We start from the raw sequence: 25466 nt of genomic DNA, 5'->3' as shown, positions 1-25466 counted from the left end.
TGGTGGCACCTCCTTTGGTGAGAAGGTGAGTGGCCACTATAGGACATGTTCTGGCAGCCAGCCTGGAGAGGAGGTGAAACCACAGGAGTCTATCCAGGGGTTTAACTCATTTAGAGGCATCCAGGCTTTGTAGAGGAAGTCAGAATAGGTAGGCAAAGAGCCTCACCACCGTCATCGGAGATGAAGCTGAGTTCAGCCGCCCCTTCTCTCAGAAATACACTCTTTCCCATAAGTGCCAGCATCCTCATTAGAGGGCCAGTGAAGCGTGGCAGCTCAGCTATGATGGAAATACAGTAGAGGCCTCATTATTGTGAGACAAGCTGCTACCATGCAAAGCAAATACAGAAGTACTGGGCTTGGTCCTTACTGGGTAGTGCTGCTGAGGCTGCAGAGAGCCACTGGCGATGGCTAAAGTCACAGCCATCATAAAGGCAGGGGACATGCTCCTGACTGCAGCACAAAGGCGGTGAGCCCTGAAGGTAACTCAAAGGATTTGATTAGAAGTGTCACCAGAATTTGAGTGTTTAAACAAGTTTGGACCTTTTCAGAGAGGCTGGGACTGGAACTCCACTTCAAGAGGCCTGGCGTTGCCAGTACGATGCTGAACACAACACACACGTTGTGAAAATAGCACTAGTCTGCTGGGCCTTTTGCTGTCCAGAAGTGGGAATGCAAAGAGCAGTGAAAAGTTAAAAAGCCAAAGAAACTCCTTTGAAATCTCAGGAGTGGGGTTCGGTTGAGACAGTAGCAACAACAGCTCAGAGAGTCTTTCTTGCTATGCTAACACTTTACTCCCAGGAGCATTGGCTGAGAAAATCAACAAAACAAAAAAACAAACAACAAAGAAAGTTCACTGACTGATTTCAACTTCTGAGAAATACCGTGTGGCCATCCCACCATCACCTGGTGTGACCCACGGGGTCCTGTGAGCCGTAGGAAGGGCTGCTCATCTCTGCTCTGTGGGCCCCGTGGCCATGTCCATCAGCAGTGACTGGCCTGCTGGGTGCCTTAGGGGGCCTGGCTCCTCGTAGGGCACTTCTTTGGCAAAGCTGGGGTGCCCTGCCTCGCTCTGCAAGCTGCGAGCAGTGAGGGCCTGGGAATGGGGTATTTTCCTGATAGAGAAGTTGCCGGGCTGCTGACTCACTGTGCGTGCCAGAGGCACTATTCTGTGATCCTGAGCATGGAGGGGGGAGGGAAAACAAGGCACTGCGAAGATTGGTGGAGAGATAAGGTCGCCTAGTGCCTCCAGTCACCAAATCAAAGTAGCTGGGATTTTCTGTGCGTCGCTTCCCCACACGGAGAAGAAAGAAGCAAAACCCTTTACATATTACCCATTCCAAAGCATGGTTTAAAACTACATGTATCGGGAAGGAGACTGACAGATTACTTGGTGTTCAGCTGGCCTGTCCTGATATGCTGAGGGTGGCATCAAGTGGGATTTGCCTACCATAGGTTGTGCTCAGCTGTGTGTGAGGTGTCCTGGGATCTCTCTGCTTTGTTAGGCACAGGTGTCCTCCCTTCCAGTAAGAGCCATCCTTGACTCTAATCCCATGCTCAGAATCAATAACACTTTGCGGTGATATTGTTAATTCTCCCCAGGCTGGAGCCATAAATGCTGAGGCACTGGGACATCTTCTCCGCCAGGCACAGCTTGTGCTGGGCAGCGCAGTGACTTCCCCCGGGGAGCAAGGGACATCTGCAGGCATCGCCACCTCTCCCTCTAAATGCAAGGCACCTTTCTGCAGCTTGCTGCATACCTTGGAAAAGGAAAAACACTAAACCCTACCAAGACAGAGCTTTGTACTGCACACACAGCCTTCTGCGTGCAGAGCCTGCAGGGAGGATGAGTGATAACAAAGCACACGTGACAAGCGTTAGTCACGTTGCTTAATGAACGGCTAGAAGGCACTCGGAGACTTCAGGCCCTGGGTAGATGAAGGCTGTTCATGTGGATTTTCTGGCCCTGAAGTATAAGAAACGCGGGAGACCTTGTTCTTACAAGATTTCAGGTCAGGTTTTTCTGTCAGAGATATGCATCTATTCAAGATAACCATGTAAGGGAGACCTTCAAAGGAAGCTGAAAATGAAGGGGTTTGGGAGTTCTTCTTTTGCCTTTGAAAATCGTCACCAATATGGCAGCAGGGGATTTCCCTGGGTCGATCCTCTTGACATTTTTAACTTGCCCATCATCTTCCTGTCCTCTTCCAGCCTCTTAGTTCTTGACCTCATTCCCTCCCTGAGGCAAATACAATACTAGGGCTAATTATCCAGAAAGGAAATGTTAGCAAACATCATAGGAAGAGTACGTGGTGAACGTCCATCCAGAGCAGTGGGCACGGCTGCCTGGTTAGACCACCCTGCCCAGCATGGTGTTCCATTATTTTCTTTACAGACCCTCTCATAGATCAGCTGCAGCACTCCTTGCATGGTTTGTAGTGCTCTGCCTGGCATTTTTTTATGGCTCCGTTTACACATTTCAAATCAGCCATCAAAAGGAGCTGCAGGAGAAGCCATTGCCTAGCGCAGACAGACAGGCTTGGGCTCTCTGTCAGCCCAGCTGGTCAAAAATAGTCTCGGGAAACTCTGTGAGTCTTGGACGGAGTAGAAAGAGCAAGGCAGGTCACTGCTTAAAAAGTGACAGATGCTTTGCTGTTGTGACAGCAGCCCTTCTGCTGACCGTGTAGGAACGCTCTGCGGGACACTGGTGCCCCACAGACCACTGTCTGCCATATGGGTTTTTAATAACTTAGCCTTTGTGTTCTTTCAATCACTGAAATATTTAGCATCCTTTTAGCACTCTGCATTGGCTGTTCTAGTTCAAGATCCCAGGAGTGCAAGGTTTGACTTTTCTCTTAATGATTTCAGGCTTCATAACAAGCAGGTCATATTTTCCTTTCAGAACGGAGGGATAGGAAGTCATTTTCCTTAATCTGCTCTTGGAAGTCCAGCTAGTTGTTTAATCCATCTCAGAATAGGGGTCACCAATCCTCTTTCCCCTGTGGACATGTCATTGAATCAGCTGAGTGGGGTGGAAGCTGTTCCCTGTGTTTATGCATGGGGGCAGTCTACACAGAAGGAGGAGGCACAGCAAGAACATTCGGGACTGAAGGAGATACGTCCCAACATGCTGATTAAATAGATGCAGGCTGGTGTAACCGAGTTGCCAGCCGGAGACTTTAGTGCTGTCATCAGCCTGAGCCTCAAAGACTGCTACACGAGTCCCAGACAAAGCATCAGCTTGCACACACTGATTGTGTCAGCTCTCACACACCACATGCTGCCATTACTTTTTTTTGGTGCTGTTTGGGTAATGGTTATTCCTTTGTAGGGTGGCACCCCACACCGCTCATTTCTGGAGTGCTTGGTATCTTAGCATCCAGCTCAGTCACAAGGTACCCAGCCCAGCGTCCCATGCAAGGCTGCTGTCCAGAGGGTCCCCCAGAAGGGCAGCTCACACTGGCAGGGTTTCCTGGTTATGTCCGAAGCCTCAGGCTCAGCTGAGGGGCTTTGTAGAGGTGAGGAATGTAGTGTGTTGACCGGGCCTGAGCTCTATTTCCTTGCTTTTCTCCAAGCCAGCTTAACGATTTTCCTAGGAACCCACTTGCACACCCACCCTCCACGTAGCCACAAGCCTCCCAAGCCTGCTCTTTCCCTTTGCTTTTTCCCTTTCTGTTGCATTGCTGCCAGTGAGAAAAGCCAAACCCAGCCTGTAGCTGTGAAGCTGCACACTTGGGACCGTGACAGAGCTCCGTGAAGGAAGGATTTTATACCCAGTCAGGAAATGAAAACACCAACCCAAAGAGCACCCACTGGGAGTTCAACTACAGCCCACTGAGGGGAGGTTGAAGCTGATTTTCACCCTGTAGCCCAGCTGTGAGCAGGTGGGGCTGCCTTAACTAATTGGTGCCAGCTGCAGGGGGATAAATTGCTGCCTGTCCCAGGCATGCTTTCCCTTGCCCTCTGGGGAATAGTCTGGAGGAGCTCCAGCCAGAGCAGGCATCCAAAGGTAAGATGTCTGTGGATGTGAGGAACAAGGAGGAACCTGGGGGGCTGTCGGGGTGCTAAAAGGTTAAAAACTCAATTTTGCACTTTAAATTCTCTCTGTGTTGTGACTGTAACTTGTAGGAGGAGGCCGGAGACAATTTTAAAACAGCTGGCATAGCTTGGACAGCAATGTAGTCAATGCACTTTTGCTCAGATTTTCAGGTAGCTTGTAGCCTCTGGGGGGCTGCATGCTGCCTGGCTGCGTTGGTGGCACCTGCCAGTTTAGCTGGTGATAGCCAGCACGGATAGTTTAGCAGCACCCATAGTTACAGCAATGATTGCAGTAAAGATGAAGCCCTCAGTATGCAAACCTGAAAACGTTGGCTAGTCTACCCATATGTAAATCTCGGTGCATACATTTATTTGCATTGAGAACTAAATTAAATAGAAATGGATGGCTTGCCAGGGCCATAAAAGTGTCAGGTCTTCAGAAGAGCCCAATCTCTGCAAGAGCATTTGAAATATTGCATATATATTGGAGGGGATTAGAGCCAAATGAGAAGACACCAGACAGAGCAATAAACTGAGCCCTGCAGCCTGTAGTTTCAGGGCCTAGGAGACAAGAGACTGCAGATTCACCTTGCGACAAACCAGTTACTCTTTGGGACAGTGGCAGGCTACATGTGTACATAGGAATCGACACAACTTCTCTATGCTTATGCGAGCAATTTTTCCCTCATTGAGGTAAACACACAGGGTCTCTTCCATGAATTTGTGTTCAGCTTCTTCAGAAAATGACCTCAGAGCAGGGGTGGGTTTCCGACATGGGGTGGAAAGGGAACGTGGCCCAGAAAGGGAACATGACCCACCAGCAGTAATGCAGGAGCTGGTACAAACCTGTTAGGATTGTCTTCTTTTGGGCTTCAAGCTGATGATTTTCCTTTTGGAGATATAGATACATGGTGCCCCTTTTAACCTGAGTAGTTAAATTTAAAAACAAACAAACAAACAAAAAACCACAGATACAAATGTTCCCCTTGCCCCCTAACCCCAAGAGTTAGCAGGCTGGAGTCAGCAAAGATGCTTTTTACTAGATTTTTGCCCAGACCAAATCCTGCTTCTCATGCCTGTAGGTTTTCTGCTGCTGCTCCTGTAGTCTTTGTTTGAGGATTCCTCCTCTTCCATCACAGAAGTTATTTTTCATTCCCTTTTGCAAAACAATATTTAACAGGGCTCTTCTGCCTATATTTGTCTTCATTTTGGGTAATAAGGCGAGGCTCAGTTTAGGCATCTGCTCTTAGCTACCTTATGCAGAATGTAGGATTTTATCCAAGACATGCACTGAAAATCTGTCACCTCTAGTACTTCTGGCAGGTTGTTCTCCAGAGACGATCAGGACTCAGATGAGAGAATCACTTATGCGTGAGATGCAGGCCAGAGGTGCTTGTTAAGCATGCTTTAACAGAAGCTTCGTCTCTATCTTGTTCTGTAAAATCTAGAGTATTAGAAAAAAATAAATAAAAATGAAGTGCGACGATTTTATTATCCTTTTTTTTTCCTCTCCTGTTGCCTGACCCAAATGTAATGACAGGCTGTTAGGAGGGTGTAATCTACTACAGACTTCTATTTGCAGCCAGTGCACCAGATTGTGTGCCTATTCATAAGATAACAAAAAAAAAAAAAAAAAAAAAAACTTCCCTCTTGTTTTAAGAGCTCTTGAAAAGCAAGCCAAATGCAAGGCAAAGCTTGACTCCTCCTCCTCACCCACACACTATAATGTTTCTTGAGTGCAATGAAGTTGTAGAGATGTGTCTGTAGGTGGTCCAAAACCGTAGCAAGTTTTCCAGGCTCAGCAGTGCCCTTTGTGCACGCTGGTGCCTGGTTCTTTGCTGGTGGGTTTGAAGATGCTCCTGTTAAGGATGTTCAGCTGTAACTCTGGTGGTCCTGGCTATGCTGGGTTTCTTTCCAGGAGTCAATGTGGCCTTGCTCAGAGGCTTTCCTTTCTTCCTGATGGACTGCTACTGCCATGGGGAGCCGTGCCCATGTCTGTTTTACAGGGTGGGTGTTTCAGCCACTGAAATCCCTCTGGACAGCCTGCTTGGAGGCATCAGAGTATTGCAGTGTTCAGACATCCTTTTCCATTGCTAGTTGCCATCTACAGGAACCCATATTTAGGAGAGGGTCCTAAACGCCCCATGTGGCGGCTGGTGGCTGGGAACTGAGTGGTGCTTGCACTGCTGAGAGCTGTGGTTCCTGCCTTAGCTCCTTTTTGGTCCCTGTCCACAAGAGCAGATGCATGGAAGTGTGCAAGGCATTAACACGTTGGGGTCCTCTGAGAGACCAGACTGCTAGGATGTGCCCTTCCTAATCACAGCACGCCTGCATGCTCTGCTGGCAAGGCTCATGATTTGTAACAAGCAGAGGTCTAAGGGTCCGCGGCTAGGTTTTATCATTTGTGACAGATCTGCTGACTCCTGGTTTGTGAGAGCTGGGGATGCAGTAGGGGGTCCTGAAGGGACTAAGGAGCAGAACTGACCCCAATCTTCTTTCAGATTACATGCCACGTGTCTCTGCCTTCCTGTTGTGCTGTGGGATGCTCTCCTGCCAGCAGGGAGAGATGGTCTGTGGCAGCTGAGCTTGTCCCCTCTTGACAGCTTCATCCGCCTTGTAGCTCCCTGCCTGCCTCTGCGCTGGTCCTGCACCAGTTCTCCTGGGGATCTAGAGAGCCTTGCACAGAAACAGGAGAGGGGATTGGTGTCAAGGAATACTGCCCAGCTAAGAGCATCCCTAAGGAAAAATATTGGGAAGGAAGAGAACATCTTAAAAAGGAAAAAAAAAAAAAAAAGTGTGGAGGGTGTCTGAGGCCAGGTGTCTGAGCTGCTTGGTGGGATGGAAACCTGCCAGAACCATCTGCCTTACTGTGAAGCGTGAAAGCAACCCACCCACAAAGCTTGTGAGAGTAGCTCTGGGGCCAAAAAAGGAGCTACCTTATTTTGTGTAAACCAAGATTTCCAGTCTGTCTGGAAACAAGTGCTTGGTAGTGGGGCTGAAGGAGGACAGGCACGAGAGATGATGCTTTGGGAGCTGTGGTCCTGGGCACCCTGCTTTTCTATAAGTTACTGTTTCCTATACATTTCCTGTAAGTTACTGTTTCACTAGGATATATTGTATTGTGTGCCAAGTCGAGTGATTGTAGGGCAAATCATCCCTCTGTCAGTACCCAGAACATTCCTTCCCTACCCTGGCAGCAAATGTTTCAGGCTGCATCTCGTCTGAGCTGTGGTGGAAAGCCGAAGTGTTTCTAGAAGCTGATGAGGATGCTGGCTTGATTGCTTTCTTACTTTTAAGTAAAAAGTTAATTAGCTATTTATGTTGTTGTAAACTGTGATGGCCTGAGGATATGAGTGGCAAAGTCTCTAGGGAGAGGAAATATGAGCCCAGCTGATTGGTGTGAGTTCCCAGGAAAAGGCAATTTGTGTTGATGCAAACCTTTTTACAGGCTTAACAAGAAATCCCAGTTTTCAAAGCGAGCACATCTCAGGCACAAATCCCTTATGCTCAGAAGCTCATACAGAAATATTAGATGAGCTAGTAAAGCACATTACCTTTCCTTAAAAACCTTGCTTCTATTTATTTACATGTTTGAAGCGCTCTCTCCTCCATAACGTGGAATTGTTTTGAAACACTGATGCATTCATGCTTATGATTCAGAGGCAAAGGAGCACTTGTTTCCATTCTACAAGCGGGGAAAGAGTTGGCAAAGGAGGACACTGGCAGAGGGAACAAGGACCACATGGTGGCATCTTCTTAGGAGATGTCAAGGAGATACTGTGGTAGCTCCTCCTTTGCACCTTCATCTCCTCACTGCAGAGAAGGGCATGCAGAGCCTTGAGGTTTGCTTATTTATTTTAGGTCTCGGAGGGGCAATGAGTTTGGGACCAGCTGAGACCCTCAGTCTCTGTGCCTTGTGTAGGTTAACACGTGCCGTGTTCCATCCTAGCAGCAGCCCCTTTCCATGGGGCAGAGGGATGATTTTCCATTATAGCTGGTGAAATGCTTCATATTGTGTTTTGGTAGGTTTACAACAGGATGTGAGCTTGTTTTTGCAGGAGAGATGTAACTGAGAGCTAATGTATACAAAATTAGCTTATATGAGGGTTAGGTGCCTCCAACTGATGATGTCTCACGTTAACGGGAATGGTTTATTCATTATGGAGGAGGATGCTGGGCAGATCTCTCTGTCTTGAAGGGTACCTGAATATAAGGAGCTGAGTCAAAAGAAATAGGAAGCTCTGCTTGTTTCTAGCAGTCAGAAATACGAGCTTAAGTTTATGCTAGGGTGCCTAGTTGGGGTGCTTGATTTTTTGCTAGGGTTTTCAGTAAAAAACTACATTTCTGAGAGCCTTAATTTTTGTTCCCAGTGCCAAATGCTTAGATTTGACTGGAGGCTGGGTATCCCCTTTTCTCCTTTTCTCATCAATAAAGTGAAAATGCTAATACTTAGCTTTTTTTTTTTTTTTTTTTGAATTGCTTCAATTTCTTCTTGGTCCTTCAATAGGAAGTAGTGTCTGGGTACAAGTAAATAAGAAAAACACCTACAAAATCTGCATTCTGCAAAAATACCATACATTTATAATGGAAACAGGGACTTTGATTTGTGACCCCATGACCATTTTCCAGTGATGCCGTCACCCCTCTGAGTAGTAAATTTAACTGACTGGAATAGGCTAGCTTTTCTGAAGTACTTTCTGCATTTTGCAGAAATAATCCATGGATCCCTAAACACCCGTCAGCCACAGGCGGTCCCCTGCTGATGTAATGCCTAGAGCTGTGTACATCAAAGTGGGATTGTGGCCAGCACCGATCCTTACTCTTACACACAAAGTAGGAGGATCAATATGAAGAGCAAGAGGCAATAATCTGTTTTATTCTTCTTTGAAAGCCAGGCTTAGAGCATCTTTTTATCCCAGATTTTCATCAACAGTGGTGTGTTGTTTCTTGTTTTTCCTTCCCCTGCACTGGACATCATCCATGAAATACCACTGTTACTTCCTTCACGACCTTAGCTGTCCTCAGGTCCATATCAGCCAGTTCTAACACTGTATTTTGCGAGCGATGGCAGGAGCAAGTCTTTACCAAAAAGGACTTTTATAGCATTGGTAGGCTGAAACAGGCTCTTTGATTTATCCCTATTTTAACATTTCTGCCTGTGGGTGATTGAGTTTAATTAAGGCTGACTAGTAAATATTTATCCTCATGACAGAAATAGATGCAGGTTTGTCCATTAAAAACACTACACAGACCGCCTCTTTGGCTGCAGCTAGCTGAACTGAACGCTCAAAGGTTTTTATGAATACCGGTGAGGAAACAACCTGGCACCTGACCGCCGCGAGCATCCCACTGCGCAGCTCTGCCCGGCCGAGGAGCCTCTCTCCCCACCAGCAGCCCTTCGGATGAGGCTCGTTGCCATGGAAGTCTCATTAAATTTACATCTCGGGCTCAGGCTGTATTTTTAGCCAGCAGTGGTTGTGGATAAGAGGGGTGGCTGCTGCTCAGACCACAGCCAGCAGGTAGTCGGTGTGCCTTGTGGCCCACTGTGGTGGGAGCAGCACCCTGGGTGGGACTGCCCCCGGCCAAAAGATGCCTCTCTATTGAGGGGTCTGGCAGTCTTTTTGCAGCTTCTGCTGCTGGTAGAGCTGAGCATGGAGCAGACACAGTGCCTAGAGCTGTTTCAGGGCTGGAGAAGCCTTTGGGGCGGTTCTGTGCAGCGCCGGTGGCTTCAAGTGACAGGGTCTGGTTAGGTTAGGCTGAAAATAGCAAATCTCGCTTGACTTGAGCTAAACCTTGGAACCTGGAGGGGCAGGAAGGAACTCATCCGAGCTCGGCTGAAGAACAGAACGGCATTTCCAGATGTATTTTTGGGGGAAAAATGATGCACTAAAACAGAGGAAACAGCTATGTGGTGCCACAGATGCTCAGGTGAACCAAGTCTTGCCCAAATCTCTTTTGGAAGGGCTGAATTCGAGTTCCTACTTAGGGAACAAGACACTGAAACCTGCACTTACTGTAAAAAAAAAAAACTCCATGTGTTCCCTCTCGGTCACTTCAAATCAGATTTGTTGGCACTGGGAGGAGGGGGGAAAAAAAAAAACAGGTTTTGGTGTCTGTCAGCACTATGAGGATTTCTTGGCTCAAAACACTTGCTAGGCTCTCCCACTCTCTCTCTCCCCCTCTCAGAGCACTGAATCTCAGCAGTGCTAAATGCTCCATAAACCAGATTTTATCCTGAATTACACCTGGGCAATCTTTCAGTCTTCCATGGGTCTCACAGATGGCCAGGAGAGCCTTGTTTAGCCTGCAAAACTGTGATTTGTGCTGAGGCATGGGAAAGAAAGAGTCCAGCTTGCCTGTAAACCAATAACTCTTGTCTCTAATAAAAGCCATCTCTTTCTTCAGAAGCTGTGAAAATTTGATCTGGAGCAGTTGGGCTAAAATTAAAGCAGAGTCCTATGCTGCCATCCTGCACAGTCCCATGGACAGGCTGAGCTGTGTCTGAAGCTCCAAGGGCTATTGGGGACTTACTATCATTTCTTTTTAAAGAGATGGCAATACCATTAGTTGTTTTTTTTTTTTTCCTTTTTTCACAGTTGCAGATTTCTAAATTTCTGTCTCCACAGGAGGTGCCAGCTGGTAAATAAACATATTTAAAAAAGGGAAAGATGGGGGGATTATTTCTAATTTGCTGAAAATGGGATGTGACCTGGTTCTCTGTAGGCCTGACAAAGCCAGCTTTTGCAGCTGCAGGCTATTTCTGCTGTAGAGACCATTTCTCAGCCCTCAATAGGGAGTTATTTTCAAGGCTGGCTCTGCAGACCCTTCTCACTATTAGGACCGTGAAAAAGGCAGAGCCTGTGGCTGGCAGGGGCTCACAGGCTTTCCTCTACTCTTGCAGCGTCCACTGGAAGCACAACTTGCTGTTAGTCTCAATGTGAGTGTAGGGCAAGTGGTATTTTGCCCAGGCAGCCTCGTTTCTCCTAGTGCAGCATCATGATTTTGAGTCTTACACAGCTTGAGTAGAAAGAGAGTGGGCTGCATGGATTGCTTCAGGAAGCCCTACATGTCTTCCTCTGGCTCTTGCTCTGGTCACATCTCTGGGTTACAGCTACTGAGCCAGTGAGTGGGGCCCCACCAAGGTGGGTTAGGGACCTGGAGGGCTTACAGCACTTCTCATTGTGCTCTTGCAGCCTCTGAGCACTGGTGAGGCTGCTGCCAATGGATCAGAGGACAGAAATAGGCAGCGGCTGTAGGTGTCAGGGTGTTCCCCATGGGGGAGGCACGGCCAGCCCTGGGCATCGCTTGTGTGATGTCCTTGGCTGCTCCAGCTGCCTGCTGCATATGGAGCTGAGCATGTCTTTGATATCCTCTCTGCTTCAGTTCTGCTTCTGGAGAGCAGGGATAAATGTGGCTTACCCATGCACAGCACCAGGAGAGCCTCAGCCCAATGGGGCATGTGTTCAGGCCTGGTCTGTGGCTGATCAGAATCAGCTGTCGGGGAGCTTTTACCATTTACAACTCGTTTCTCAGAATACATTTTACTCCAGCACCTTTTGGGGTGGCTGGGGAAGCAGGGAAGAAGGTTGGCGGCTGGGAGCTGAGGCGGGGAGAGTTTGAAAACTAGCGTGAGCTGCTGATAAACACAGACAGACACTTGGGTGAGCAGACAGAGCAGAAGGCTCCCGCTCCTGACAGCCTCCCCAGTGTACAGCAGCATCCTTGTATCAGTGCTGACACTGCAGGGCATGTGTGAACCGAGCTGGAAGAGAGCTGAGGCTGGGGCAGGGTGGGCATGAGGTGCAGGCACCCATGCACTGCTGCCCAGCAGTGTTCCAGCTGGGCAGAGGGCTGGCTGGTACCTCCTTTCAGGAGGGAATATCAAAATCAGCTCAGGAAAAAAAATAAAATCAAGTGTGCCTTTTTTATTCTCTTTGGAAACTCTTTATCTTGCTATTTCCACTCCTAAAAAAAAAAAAAAAAAAAAAAGTCTTCTAGGTCCCACAATGGGAAAGACACTTCACAGAGTCGGGGAGTTATGTTTTTAAGATGAAAGAGCTTGGAAGGCAAAAGGGGAGCTAATTAGACAACGCAGAAAGCACACAGGATTCCTTGCAGAGGTCTGCTTGAGGTTTCAGCTTTCGGAGCTCCAGCTAAAGGCAGCTGTGCCGTGTCAGTGAACCCCTGGAGGTATTTGCTGGAGTAGATGGTTCTGTGTGTGCCACCGATCTGGGCAAAAGACCAGGGCTGGGAGAACTGTTATTTTTTCATTTGATAATGGTTATGGTTCTAACCAGATGGTGAGGAGTGTGTGAGACCAGCCTTCAGCCCCCAAGTTCACTGGAAGTTTGATGGACGGACACCAAAGTGGATCAGGCTGGGCTTTGTCAGGGCAGAAGCTGGAGGTTGGTCAAGTCAAACAAGTGTTCAGTGGTGTCTCCAAAACTTGAAAGGGAGAAGACACAGCATCAAGGATTAAGGTCCAAAGGGCTGAGGGACTTGTAATAGGGGAACTCAGCAAGAAGGGGAATGAGAGTTGAGGAGCATCTCTGGATGAGGGTAGGGCAAGCTCTTCTGAAGAGCAAAGGGCCTTGGTGCTAACTTTTGCCATGGGGCAGAAGGGGCAGGAGGAGACTCCTGCCTGTCAGCCAGGGACCCCGGGAGGAGTTTAGGCTGTCTCTGATGTGGATTGGTCAGAAGGGTTTGGCAAAAGCACTTCCCACAAACAGGATCCAAATGTGAAGGCTGAGAGGGGACTAAGTGCTATGGTGGTAATTATAGCAGTAAGATGATTGTGTTGATTAAAGGAGGCCAGTTGGGTGGCTGAGGGCTGTGCAGGCTGCAGTCTGTTGGGTCTGTTTGATCTGGCTGTGCCAGCGTGCAGCACTGATTCCCATCCCTCAGGGAGCCAGGCTGTCCTGCAGGAGGACTGCTTGTGGAGAGGCACCGCGGTGTCTGGCATCACTGCCCTTTGGGAGTGGAAGCAGGGGCATCTGCAAAACGAGCCAAGGCTTGAAAGGTGTCCTGCTGCTAGATTTGGCCGTTCTGAAACACCCTTGTTCACTGCAAAGGTGACAGATGACATTTTTGTTCAATTTATTAATAAGGAGTGGGCTTTTTTTATGTTTAAAAGCTCTGGATGCTAGAGGCACAGGCCCATCACTCCAAGTCCAGCAGGGTTGGCCCCCTCCAGGGAACCTGTGTTTAGCTCCTAGGAGCTAACAAGTGGCCCCCTTTTGTGTTTTCTGTGTGTTGTTATTAGGTAAGAAATAGAATGAAAACAGTCCCAAAGAGTGAAATGAAATGGTGTAGCTGGGTATCCTCTGCCCTGTTTTCATTGCCATAGAAGAGGGAAAAAAAGGAAACCGTGAGCCTGGCCAAATGCACATTGCCTTGGATAAAGATGCAATATATTGGCTCTGGGTGATGGTTGGACGTGTAACTGTGATGTTGCTGTGGCAATTCAGCGTGATGTCCCTTATCTTGGTCACAAGGAGCCTGTGACCAGAGCCAAAGCACCCGGAATCCGGCTCCAGTTCCTTTTGTTCGAATATAATAATTCTATCTGCAGCATGCAGGGCAGGCTCATTGCAGGCTGGCAGCTGAACAGCGTTGTTTGCAGCTCATTAATTTCCTACAGATTGCTGCCTTGCTGCTCCGTTGAATGTAGAGCAACTCAAATGGCTGGGCTGAGCACTGCCCCGCTGGGCTGGAAGCACTGCGTGCGCTGTGTGGGGAGGGAGGGAGGGAAGGAAGGAGGGATGTGTGAGGCTGTTGTCCAGAGGTTTCCCTGTGGCAGTAGCAGCTTGCGAGGGAAGGCTTTCTTTTCCCAAGTTTCTGGGCATGAAGGGCTTGTAGTTGTCCAATCTCTTCCCAGTCTGTGACCGCACACCTCTGTAACGCTTTCACCAGTCGTATCTGCACATGTGGCAGCTGGAGCCCGAGTACCCTGGCATCTCACCTGGGGCAGGGCAGGCTGGGGTTGACCCTCTCTGCTGGCAGCCCAGCCACCAGAAATAGCTGCTGTGGCATTTCCGCAGCTCTCAGCTCTCTGTTCTTCAGTTACCAAGCCAGACTGGGACATGTTACATGATGTTGTCCCTTCATCGGAGCTTTATAAATCAATTTTCCTGTCTCTTTCCCACCTGAGCAGCTGGTGCAGGATCAATACAAGCTTGTAATGCAGCACAGCAGCCAGCAAGGCTCAAGTGGAGCTCACGGAGGGCTGGGTTTGGCCCTCAGGCAACAGTGGCTAGCGTGCCTCTGCTGGGGCGCCACGTGGCATTACAGGCCTGGTTCTGGCAACCCTACAGCCAAAGGTTTTTGCATATCTGGGAGTTCACAGAACTGAATGCTGAAGAGAGATCAAAGAAGTTGCGTAGAGCTCAACTGGGCTGCAGCCAGCAGTGGGTGTCCTGCAGCCCTCAGAGCTGTGCCCAGGGAGGAGAACACGGCTGGCTCTCCTGAGCATGTCCAGGGTGGATGTCCTGGGTGTGCAGGTGGCTATTAGTGCCCACAGGGCACACTTAAACCTGCCACATCAGCACCGAGTGATGCAGGGCAGGCCCATGCCATTGGCAGTGCTGGGGGGACCATTTCAGCTAGCAGGTTTTGGCAATTTCTGCCCTACAAGGCATGTAAAGCCTCCCTGTGCCCACGAGTGATGTTCTCAATCTGGCACTTCTCATTCCCCAACTTCCTCTCCCCCTTCATCCCCACCTTCTCGTCCTTGCCAGCATCTCCATGGCAACCCTGTTGCTGAAGAATAGAGAAGACATCTAAATATAGCTTCCAAATCTCCATGCCTTTAGCTAAAAGCCTAAAACCAAGGGCGACGGCTGGAAGCGCCGGGCTGCTAACACCAGCCAGTAGGGAGGTGGGACTCAGGAGCACCTTGGTGGGCCGGGGTCACTGCCAGCTGAATTTGGGATCCAGTTTGGCTCATGACCAGCCCAAGGCACTCTGAGATGGCCAGCCTGCCTTCAAAGGCCTTTAATAAATAATATGTTGTCTCCCTTCTTTCTCTACCCTCTAATTTTTCTAATTTTTTTTTTACTGTGTGACCAGAGTGGGATTGTGGCTGGGGTTTTTGCTCCTCTCAAAAATCCCTTCCTAAGAGGAAAAAGGGCACATCATCTTCTCAGAAAAGCTGTTCCCCTGGGAAGTAGCCCAAGTTAGGGAGGAGAGAAATGCTTCTGCCCAGGGCCCTGGCACTGCTTTGCACCTACACCAGGCTGATACCCACCAGAAGTGGCTGGCTTCATGGACTGCCAAGTGGAATTATTACTTGTGCAAGACAAGAGCTTATTGTACAGACCTCAACAAATAAGCTCCACAGGCTGCCGAGACTGTCTGCTCTCTCCTGGCCCTGAAGCACCAAGTCTTGTAGGGTCAGCACGAAGAAGCTGACCTACAGCAGGCCGGGCAAGAGCTTGCTCGTGTCTGGGCACAGACACTGCAGTGGTCAGAGCCAGCAGTCTGGAAGGTGAGGAACAGATCAGCCCAGTGGTTTTCGTTGTTTGTTTTCCAGGGGATCTTAAAGATTACAGCTGAGCCTTCAAAAGGTTTAATATAGAAATAGTTTTATTAAAGCAAATAAAGAAAAACACCTGTGGAGCTGGGCTGTTATGTTTGTATAACCAAACAAATAACTTGGCTGATCAGCAGCTGGTAGGGGAGTCCAACAAGCCACGATACCCTGTTCTTCGCTTCTTTGCAGTAATTCTTAAAAGCGAATAGTGGCATCTTTCTGTGAGGAACCCTCCATACTAGAGAACTTTATCATGCTTAAAGTGAAATAAAGAGTGCTTTGGAAATGTGCTCACCTGACAGGGCTGGCTATGCTAAGAGGACCCAGAGCATTTTGTCATACCTGCCCTGTATGCATTTTCCAGCTCTTCCAGGGCTTCAGAGTTGAGTGTGAGATGCTCACCATTTAACATCTCCAGTGCTGATCCCATGGCTGAGTTCTTCACTATTTGTTTGCAGGAGATGACCGTGCTTAATGGGCTCACCTGCCTCTAACTTAGCAGCTCTGATTTCTTATTGCCTGTACAGTCGTTTGCACTGGTACAAAGTAGGTGTGAAGCAGTCATGTGAATTTGGCAGCAGTTTATATCCCGTCACATGGCAGTAGGAAGTGAGGACTGTGCTGCTGTGGCAGGAAAAAACCACAGACTGGAAGGTGAAGTTGGTCACAGCCAAAAAGTATTTACCAGTTTATCTATTCAGGATGCAGGAAGGACAATGGGCATCTTATATTTTATTTTAGCTTTTTTTTTTTTTTTTTTTTTCATCAGCTATCGCTGTAAGTCTTTTACTGGTAGCACTTCAAAGTTTTTCTAATACAAATAAAGACTTTTAAAAAGTGAATGTAGTCTTGACTATGTCCCTTTAATTATCATGTGTCAGCTATACTGAAGCGTTTTCAATAGTCCTAATTGAAACATGAGCCAATTCACTAATTAGCCAAGATTACACAGGGAATACACAAAGGGAAATCACTTTTGTGTCAATATTTCCTCCTTTATCCCTCACCAAGATTTTTCAGCCCCACTGCCTCTGTTCTGTTGCCTCCTTCCATCCTTGCGTAAGGAGGGACAGCTGGGGCATAGGGATTCCTCCTTGATGCAGTGCCAAAGGTCTGCTTCCCCTCCCAAGTGAAGTTATTCCGTCTGAGTCGCTGTAATGTCTTCCAAGTGAGGAGCTCAAATGCTTTGCAAATTGTGACTGTCCCCTATCAAATCCCTGTGAGAAATTAGGATCACAGCCACCGCGTGGATATAGAAACTGAAACACAGGGTATCGAGTAACTTGGATGGCCTCAGCATTGCCTGGAGAAACGCACAGGTCACGTAATGATTAGCGCTGCAGAGGACCCTATTGTAATAATAAGATTATAACTGGTTACCATCTGGTCACCCAAGACCAACTTGGAGACAAAGAGACAAAATTCCTTTTCTAGGGGCCTTCTGTGACCCTTTACAGCAGACTGGTCTGGTAGTGCAACTGCCCAGGCTGTTCCTCGTGTGCTTACTGCACGGAGTGGGGCTCTTGCACAGCTGCTCCTCCAAGGTCCTAATGAATGACACAGCCAGTTCCTGGAAGTTGGCCCACAGTGGCTCATCTCCAACTTCTGCACTAGCACCGGTTCTTCTGTAACTCATACATCAGCAACTTGTACATCAGTGATCTGCCTGAAACTCTATCCTGACGCTGTCTGTCCTGTGGCTATCTGCTTAGGTAATTGGTACTGAGGTCTGCTCTGACCTTAGAGGCACCTTCAGTTCTGACCTGGCTGCTAAAGCAAACTGTGACCACCCCTGGTGGCAGCAGCTGCGTCTTTCAAAACCTGTCCCCTCTTAGTAATTGCCATGGAAGCCAAAAATCTCTTTTTGTGGGCATAGAGTGAAGCCCAGTGTGCTCCCTGTCTATCTTGATCTTGGTCTGGATAGATTCCTAAATTACCTTGATTTCCTGTTGACAGTGTGATCACTCATCATTTCCTTGGTGACCTTGAATTCAATCTGCTCTGGGATCTAATGCTTTTCCCCCTCAAACACCTCCTGTCTTTATCTGTTGCTATGTGACAGCATAATCCTTTGCTTCGAAATGGCTCAGCTTGTCCCAGCCTGGGTTACTTGATGTGCAGCTCTCTGTGACCATGTGCATCATATTAGGGCTCCTCTTGCTGTCTTCTTCACCTTGCCTGCCAGCACTGTCATGTTGTTCTGTTAAATATCCGCCTCCTAATGAGCTGGGCGAAGACAGCTCCCCACTATACATAACCTTATTTAATCCCCTCTGGTTTGCCTCATGTTCTGACATCTTACTTAGTCAGCATTTCTGCTGCAGGACTGCTCAATGAGATCTTCTGGCAGGGAGAATGGGTCCTATCCGTAGTTTCATGTTGAAAACCCATCCCGGTGCCAGCAGTTGTGTGCTGAGCTCTGGGGAAGGGTCAGGCTGGCACCGCATTATTTGAAATTCATGGTGCAGGGACCTGTACCTACAGCACGTCAGGTGAGGATTTGGGTACACTGAGGTGCAGCAAGAACACCATGGCTTGATCCAAGGTGTGTGCTCTAATGGTTTGCATTAATGAGCTACTAAAGATCTCCCAGGACTTTTCGCTGTCCTAGGGATGTTTACCTGGCTGTCCTAGCTGCTTTCCATCCTGGCTAACAGCATCCCACCGGGGACTGTAAATCCTGCCCTTGTGCAACCCTGCCTGTTTTAATGGTATACTCTATGTGACACTTCCTCACTTACGCTGTTTTCAGAGCTGAGCCTTATTTCACATTCCAAAGTCATGCAGACACATCCTCTTAACCTCCTCTGCAATAATTCCTGCAAATGAGAGTCTCCACACAGAGAGATACTCAATATTTTCTAGCACATTAATCAAATAACCATCCAGTTGTTGCCTTATGTGTTGGAAGCGGACGTGTTGTCAAATAAAATGATTTTGTAGATTATCTTCTGTACTTCCCGGACAGGGAATTTAGCAACATTGTGTGTGCAAAGTCCTTTAGGAGAAGATGGATGTCTATCCATTTCATCTTCTGTTGCTTACTCAGGGAAATCTTGTTCTTAATGTTGCTCCCCAGGGGAGCTTTTCCCATCCCTAACTTTTAAAAACAGTGATTATTTTTCAGTGTGTGTTTAAAGGAGAGCCCAGACTGGCACTATCTGAGGGCTCTTGGTGTCAGGAAAGCATGGTTCGGTGCTGCTGGAGATGGTCCCTGCCAGGCCCTGTCTGACCTGCAGGCACACAGGGAGAAGGACGTTACCCATGCCATTACAAACTGAAAGCATCACGTGGTCCGCTGAAAGCACCACTGAGGTCTAAATTAAAGAGCTCTTTCCACAGATTTATCTAATGCGGGGGCTGAGGTTGAACTGTGCTGTGGCTTGGTACCGGTCCTGAAGCTTTGGGGTTTGCAGAGTGGCTTCTTGCTGCCAGCTCCAGGAGGCATTTAATGAAGGCAGTTGATTTCTACGACAGGCTTTTGGATGGCTTTTGTTGTTATCTGCTTCTGAGCTGTCTGAGGTACGTCAGGGCTGCGATGGAGCTGTCAGAGAGGAAGGGGAAGGATGGCAAGTGTCCTTTCTCACTGCAGGGCCGTCAGACCGGGGAGTGAAAGCTGCTCGGCTGAGCAAGGCGCACTGCAGATCCCGTCAGGGAGGGGAGAGGAACACTCTTGGTGGCTGGAGGAGCTGCAGAGCCTGGGCCGCCACAGCCACCCTCCATCAGTGGGGACCTTTCCGTGGTGACAGTCACAGGCACATGAGCCAGCTGAGAGAAGGGCACTTCCCCGCGAGGAAGCGAGCACAGCCCCGCTCCTTGCAGGCCTTGCAGCGGCCCCGCGAGCTGCTCTTCCCTCTGCTGCAAAGTCCCAGTGAAAGGCCAGATATTCCCCATCGGTGGCATGCTGGGCACCTTCAGCTCTGGTCTAGGGCAGCGACTGGGAAAAAGCTGATGGAGGTGACCCTGGCCTGATCCACATGTAGGTGGATGGAGCCCGTGGGCAGGGGGCACACCAATGCCCTGCCACCAGGCTCAGGGACACAGCCTGTGTCCCCAGCTCTTTTGGGAACGAGCCAGGTAAAAGCTCCTTTTCTCCCTACTGCTTGTAGCAGGGGCTTAAACATCAGTTTACTGGGTTTGGTCACCAAATTCAGATACCCTTTTTCCAAAAGCCATGTAAGGCCTGAGGGTGCGGAGATGATCCAGTTTGCAGCTGAGCTGGTCTAGGAGTTTAGGGGATTGGTTATGCTCATACAGAGATTTTACCAGCTATCCTGAGGTGTTCCTGCCTTCAACTTGGCCTTTTATATCAGGGTGAAACTTGAACATCTGCTTCTCTGTACAGAGAAGAGAAAATCCGAATGCTTATCTTGTTTCCATAGAACAGCTAAAGTTTACTTCTTTTTCCAGCAAAGGTATTGTTAGTTGGTTGTTTTTCTCCCTTCTCCCTCGTGGCAGGCTCAATCCCAACCAAGCCCAAATGATGGCAACATCACCCATATCTCAGTCATATCCGCAAGAACTAACCATCACGAGGCAGGGTGTACCTGTGTAAATGAGATTTTCTCTTCTGAGCATCCCTCACCTTTGGATCACTGTTGAACCTCACTGCTTTGCCAGTGGAAAAAGAGGGATCAGGAGAGAGCTGGGCTTTGAGTTTTGCTTAAAGGATACAGTGCTCCTGTCCTGGGCTAATTGTGTCCATGGCATGCATGGGAGGTAAAGCTGTTTGTGCAGCCAGACTGAACCTTGAGGTGTTGTCCTATTGCTCCTGTGGGATGGCGGGCTTGGGCAGGGCGGGACTACTTAGCGTGCCATGTAGAGCTCTCTGTAGTTAACAAAATGGGCACGCAGTGAGTTGTTATTTCTTTAGTCCATAGTTTTGCGTGTGTATTGTGCAGACAAGTGGATTGTGTGAAATCAGGCTTTCCATGCACAGAGCACAGTCGTAGAGATCATCTGCCATGCACACTTTCTCATCAAATGAGCATTTCTCCCCTGCTTTGGTGTGTGCACACACTACTGATGGGAATGGGAGAGCCACCTCATAAAAAGAATAAAAGAAAGTTGCTGTATGAAACAGAACTCAAATAGTGTGCATGCTCAATATGCATTGCATAAATCTTTGGAATGGCTTAGTTTCAGGTGACAAGTTTTGTTGCAGGTACCGAGTAATATGGGGCTCCTGGGGTGGAAAGCTGTAAGCAATAGTAATTATGAATGGGATTTTTAAAAACAACCCACGTTCAGGAAGGACTGGCTGCTTTTGAAAATCCCACCTTCTTTTTTGTAGTAGGAGAGCAAGGAAGAGATCAGAGCTATGAATCAGATGTAGATTTAATTCAGCAAATTGAAAAAGCTTTGCAAAGTACCAGGGGCCCAGACAACATCTGGTTCAAAAGCAAAATTCAGTCAAACTCTCCAAAGGAAATGCAATGAAATCATTGTGATGAAGTCTTAGCAGAACACCAACATTTACACCAGAGACCTATCATTTAAAATCCTACATCCTTCAGGCTGGATTAAAGAAGATTGAAAGGGTCTAGAGAAGGGGAAGGAGGCTTGCTGGCATTACTGCAGGATATTGTTAGAGCAAGCACCGGCAAAAATAAAGCTGATTTAGCTTAAAGAATCAGAGGTGATTTTTCTTGCATATTCATACACTGATGGATAAAGCAGGGGGTGTGCAAACTTTTCTCCCTGTCCTGTATGCCATCATTTGAAAGATGGCTCAAAACAAGAGCCAGTGCAGGGAATTGGATTTCCCCTGTCAGAGCATAGAACAAATTATGATTTATGACAAGTCAAATTGCAGGGGAACTGGATAATTTTGGGGTCAGTAGTGATATCAGTAGGAATACAAGCTGCAGCAAGGAAAGTCAGCCAATCCTCCCATTTCGCACTATGAACTGGTGATTTTCAGGGGGCTGCTGGAAGTAGTGCAGGTCCCCAGAATTCAGGGCTGGTCTGCTTAGTCCCTGAAGCGCTATGGGGCCAAAGACTCTATGTGTGTTTAATGTCTGTCTTTAAGATAGAAAGGCTTGTGGTGTATCAGGCCTTTCCCCAGTCAGGCACAGGGAAAAGTACTTTCTGCCTTCTCTGTGAGCACACGAGCAGCAGCAGCTGAGCTTAGGGAAACAGAGGCACGCCATCATTTGAAGCCTAGAGCTATTTCTCCAAGATCCACGATTGCCAGTCCTGCTTTCTTTCATCCTTGCCATCCACAGCTGAGACTGGTTATGGGCAAAATGCACCAGGGGCTGATCCGAGCATTGGGGCTGGGCAGAGACAGAGGAGATGGAGGTGCAGTGGTGGTGCTGTGTCTCTGCCAGAGGAACAACTGTGTTGGGGTGAGGGAAGGGCACTGTGGGCAGAGCTGGCTTTTCATTCAAAAAATGTGGTTCCAGCCTGGGGCCGGGGCTGACTGGAAGCCTGGGAGCACCGAGATGGCAAGTTCATGCCCGTTTAGAGCATATACACTGATACAAGCATGTAATTATATGTGATCATCAGTGCATATGCAGGCAGTGCTACATTTAAGAGGGTGTAGGATCACCCTGGAATAAAAGCACTAATCCCTTCTGTCGTGAGCGAGGGATGTGATTTCAGGAAGACTTTCACCCGAGAGGAAGGCCAGCAAAGTGCAGGTATAATTTGCAGCCCTGGCTGGAAGGGGGCTGGTTAGTGGTGTGTGTGTGTGTGTGTGTGCGCTTCTGCGTGTGTGTGGACGTGGAGAGCAGTGGGGGCGAAGCGTGCCCCTCTCCTGCATGGCACAGTCCTGGTTCCTGAGCCCCTTGCCAGTTTGCCAGGGGCTCAGAGCCATCCGTGTCTCACTTCATTCAGGCCCTGCCTTCGGACCTGCTGGTTAAACAGAAATCGGCCAGCATTGCTGGCAGCAGCGGGGCTTTAGCCTCTTTTCAGGGCCAGATTGAGCTCATTCAGTGGGTGAGAAAACTTTGACTTTAATGTTCCTGTTCACCTCCCAACCTTCCTCCACTTTGCTTCTCTGTTCTCTTCTCCCCTTTATGACGCTTATTATTTTTCCGTCCACAGCAAAACAGTTCACATCAAGGTAATTGATGATGAGGAGTATGAGAAAAACAAGAATTTCTTCATTGAGCTGATGAGCCCCCGCATGGTGGATATGAGTTTACAGAAAGGTGTAGTACTGGCCCTCCAGACTAACGTTAACATTCTTCTTTCCTCTTCTCTCTTCTCCTTCCTCCTCTTCTCCTCCTCTTCCTCTGATTTCTCTTCGTTTCCAACTGCTCTGTCCTAAACGCTGCTGTGCGCACGCACCGTGTCACATGGTACCCATGGAGCGGGGGGACAGGGGCGGTGGGGGGCCTGGGGCAGGTAGCGAGGGATGGAGAGAGAGAAGGATGGCCGTCAGTCCTCAGTGGGAATATTCTTCCATGGGTATTCCTGCTGAAGGGAAGGACTGAGGCACGTTTTGCAGTGTTGGTGGGAAGATGCTGGCCAGAAACACCCAGCATCTCCGTAGCTCATCACCTGGCCCTCGCCCAAGGGGAGAGAGCAGGTGGAGAGGAGAGGCAGGCAGTGTCAGGGAGGAGAAGCAGTAAGACGTGCTTCTCTTTAAAACTGTGCTGCTTTAAAACTGGAAATCAGAAATACCAGCTAGCAGAGCTATCTGGCAGCAGAGACCCGCCTCACCCCACTGGGGAGCGTGGCTGCGAGTATGCATCTCTCTCTCTCTTCTTCTCAGGCTGCGAGCCCAGAGTCCCTCCAGATTTATTATTAATTGCGAGGGTAGCACAAGCAATCAATCTTCCAGCTAAGACACAGTTGGTACCCCAGCGTGGCCCCCGGTGATTTCTGGGCAGCCGATACCCTTTCCATCACCATGTGACACCGAAAAACTGCGCTGCAGACGTCGCCTCCCACTAACCATCAGCAAGGTCCGACTCCCCCTCTTTCCTCCCTCCTCACCCCCTTGCCAGCCCTGTCTCCCCCCTAATGCCCTCCCGCTCCCCGAGGAGCAGCTGCGACCGATGTGCCATGTCCACGAGGCCGGCCGAGGCACGCCGCCCCGCCGCAAAGGGGCTGCATGCGAGGAGCCTGCGCTGCTGCCGCCGCTGCTGCTGCTGCGTCGCCTCCGGCCGGCCGACCCGCTGTACACGGTTGTCTCTCTTGTTGTCCCTACAGGAAGACCGTAAGGGTTAAGATAGTAGATGAGGAGGAATACGAAAGGCAGGAGAATTTCTTCATTGCCCTTGGTGAACCGAAATGGATGGAACGAGGAATATCAGGTGTGAGATCCCTTATGAAAAAAAAAAAAATAATGATTGAAAACAAGCAAACAGAATCAAGTCTGCAAACCCCAAATCCAGAAAATATAACCCTCTTTCTCCTCCTTCCCCTCCCTCCTTTTCTCCTCCTCCTGTGGATGGATGGACTTCTGCTCTCTGCCCTTCTGTATTCTCACTCTCACCCTGTTGTGGTGTCATCTCTGCCTTTTAGAGCCCAGCTTACTTCTGATCCTCCTTTTGTGCGATGCTTGGGCCTCAGAGGCTGTATTATTGTGACTGGGTTTCTTTGTCTTGGTCTGTTTTTGTTCTGAGCACACCTCTGCTGTTCTCCCCTCTCCTGCTCCTTTGCCAGGACCTTGGGGAATGTGAAAGACAAGAGAAAGGCATAATGCATGGCTGCCTCTTCAGCTCGTCCCGTACACCCCCCTGCCCTTCCCTCTGTTGTTGCCTGCCAGTGGCTTTGCCTTGGTGCTCTTGGGTCCCTGTGAGGCGTGGTGAAAAGCCCCCAGGAGAAGAGGGAAGGTGTGAGGTATCTCATTTTGCTTTTATTTTGAAAAACGGTTCTCCATGTCTTTCATCCGAAAAGCACCTTAATGTGTCTCAGACAACCTCAGCCTGTTGGGCAGAGGGTGTGGAGCTCTGTTAATGTCCTACTTCAGCATTGGTGCACTGAGACCCAGGATCCCCCAGCGGATCAGGATCATAGTGGGACTGAACCCTGACTTTGTCATGCCTTTCCTACGTGTATCTTTGTCCTCCTATACGTGTTTGACCTCTTTCTCATTGAACAAGTCTTGCCATGGGCTTCACCAGCTTTGGGGTGGCCAGGGAGGGCTGATCTGTAAAAAGAATCACTTTACAAGAAGGACTTGAAATCTACCTTCTGGGCACCTGATACAGAGTAAAGACAGCTGTGTGTGCCCACAAGCTTATTTCTACTCCCATGTACTGCTGCTGGTGATGGAAACATCTGGCAATTGCCTGTGCCTCACACAGCTTCCCCTTGCGGAAACGTCTCCTGTCCCTTATCTCATAAACACAGCAACTACCCTCCAGCCAGTCCGAGCTCCCATGCACAGCTCTCCAGGACATTCAGGATAGACACAGCTTGCATTAGCATGACAATGTCATATAGCATCTGTGGATTTGTGAAATGTAAACCTCAAAAGCATTCACAGTTTAATGCCGTTAGACCATCTCCTGCAGCCCCTAGGCAGTGAGGGACATGAGGTTTTGCTGTGTGTTGAGCTCAGGCCCTCGGGTTTCACCAAAGTCCAACTTCAATGAGCATTCATTCTTGATCAGCAGCAGTGACCAGGCTGCCACGTCCCATGAGGTTATGTTCCAGCAGTTACCTGCCCTCCGGCCTAAAGATGTGGGTGGGCATACCTAGAAGTTGCCTGGCCTCAGCTTGTAGCCACTAGTTATTTTCCTGCTTTTCTCCATTGGATTAAATAACTGTGTAGCATGCTGCACCTTCTGTGTAGGTACCTGCTCACTATCTGTATTACACTTAAATTGCTTCTTGGGAGGTTAAGGAGATTAAACCTTTGAACATGGGACTGCAAAACGTTTTCTTCAGCCCTAGAAGCACCCCAGGGTCTCCTCTCTACACATGTCCCTTCACATCT

At 48.7% G+C, this 25466-nt stretch overlaps 1 protein-coding gene across 4 annotated transcripts in view; it reads left to right on the top strand.

Moving 5' to 3' along the window:
* Positions 1–25466, top strand: part of SLC8A3 (solute carrier family 8 member A3) — a 96812-nt gene that overhangs the window by 53198 nt on the left and 18148 nt on the right. For 2 of the 4 annotated variants that reach the window (XM_084286902.1, XM_084286900.1), the window contains exon 3: positions 23732–23835. In XM_084286902.1, coding sequence (XP_084143028.1) covers positions 23732–23835 — 104 coding nt within the window. Of the gene's footprint in view, positions 1–22618; positions 22726–23731; positions 23836–25466 lie in introns of all 4 variants that reach the window. The other 2 variants (XM_084286901.1, XM_084286899.1) reach the window with 1 other exon arrangement.

Source organism: Netta rufina (assembly GCF_964035555.1).
Source record: "Netta rufina genome assembly, chromosome: 5".
Taxonomy (NCBI): domain Eukaryota; kingdom Metazoa; phylum Chordata; class Aves; order Anseriformes; family Anatidae; genus Netta; species Netta rufina.
Note: the sequence above shows the minus strand (reverse complement) of the source record. Positions and strands in the feature narration are given on the sequence as shown.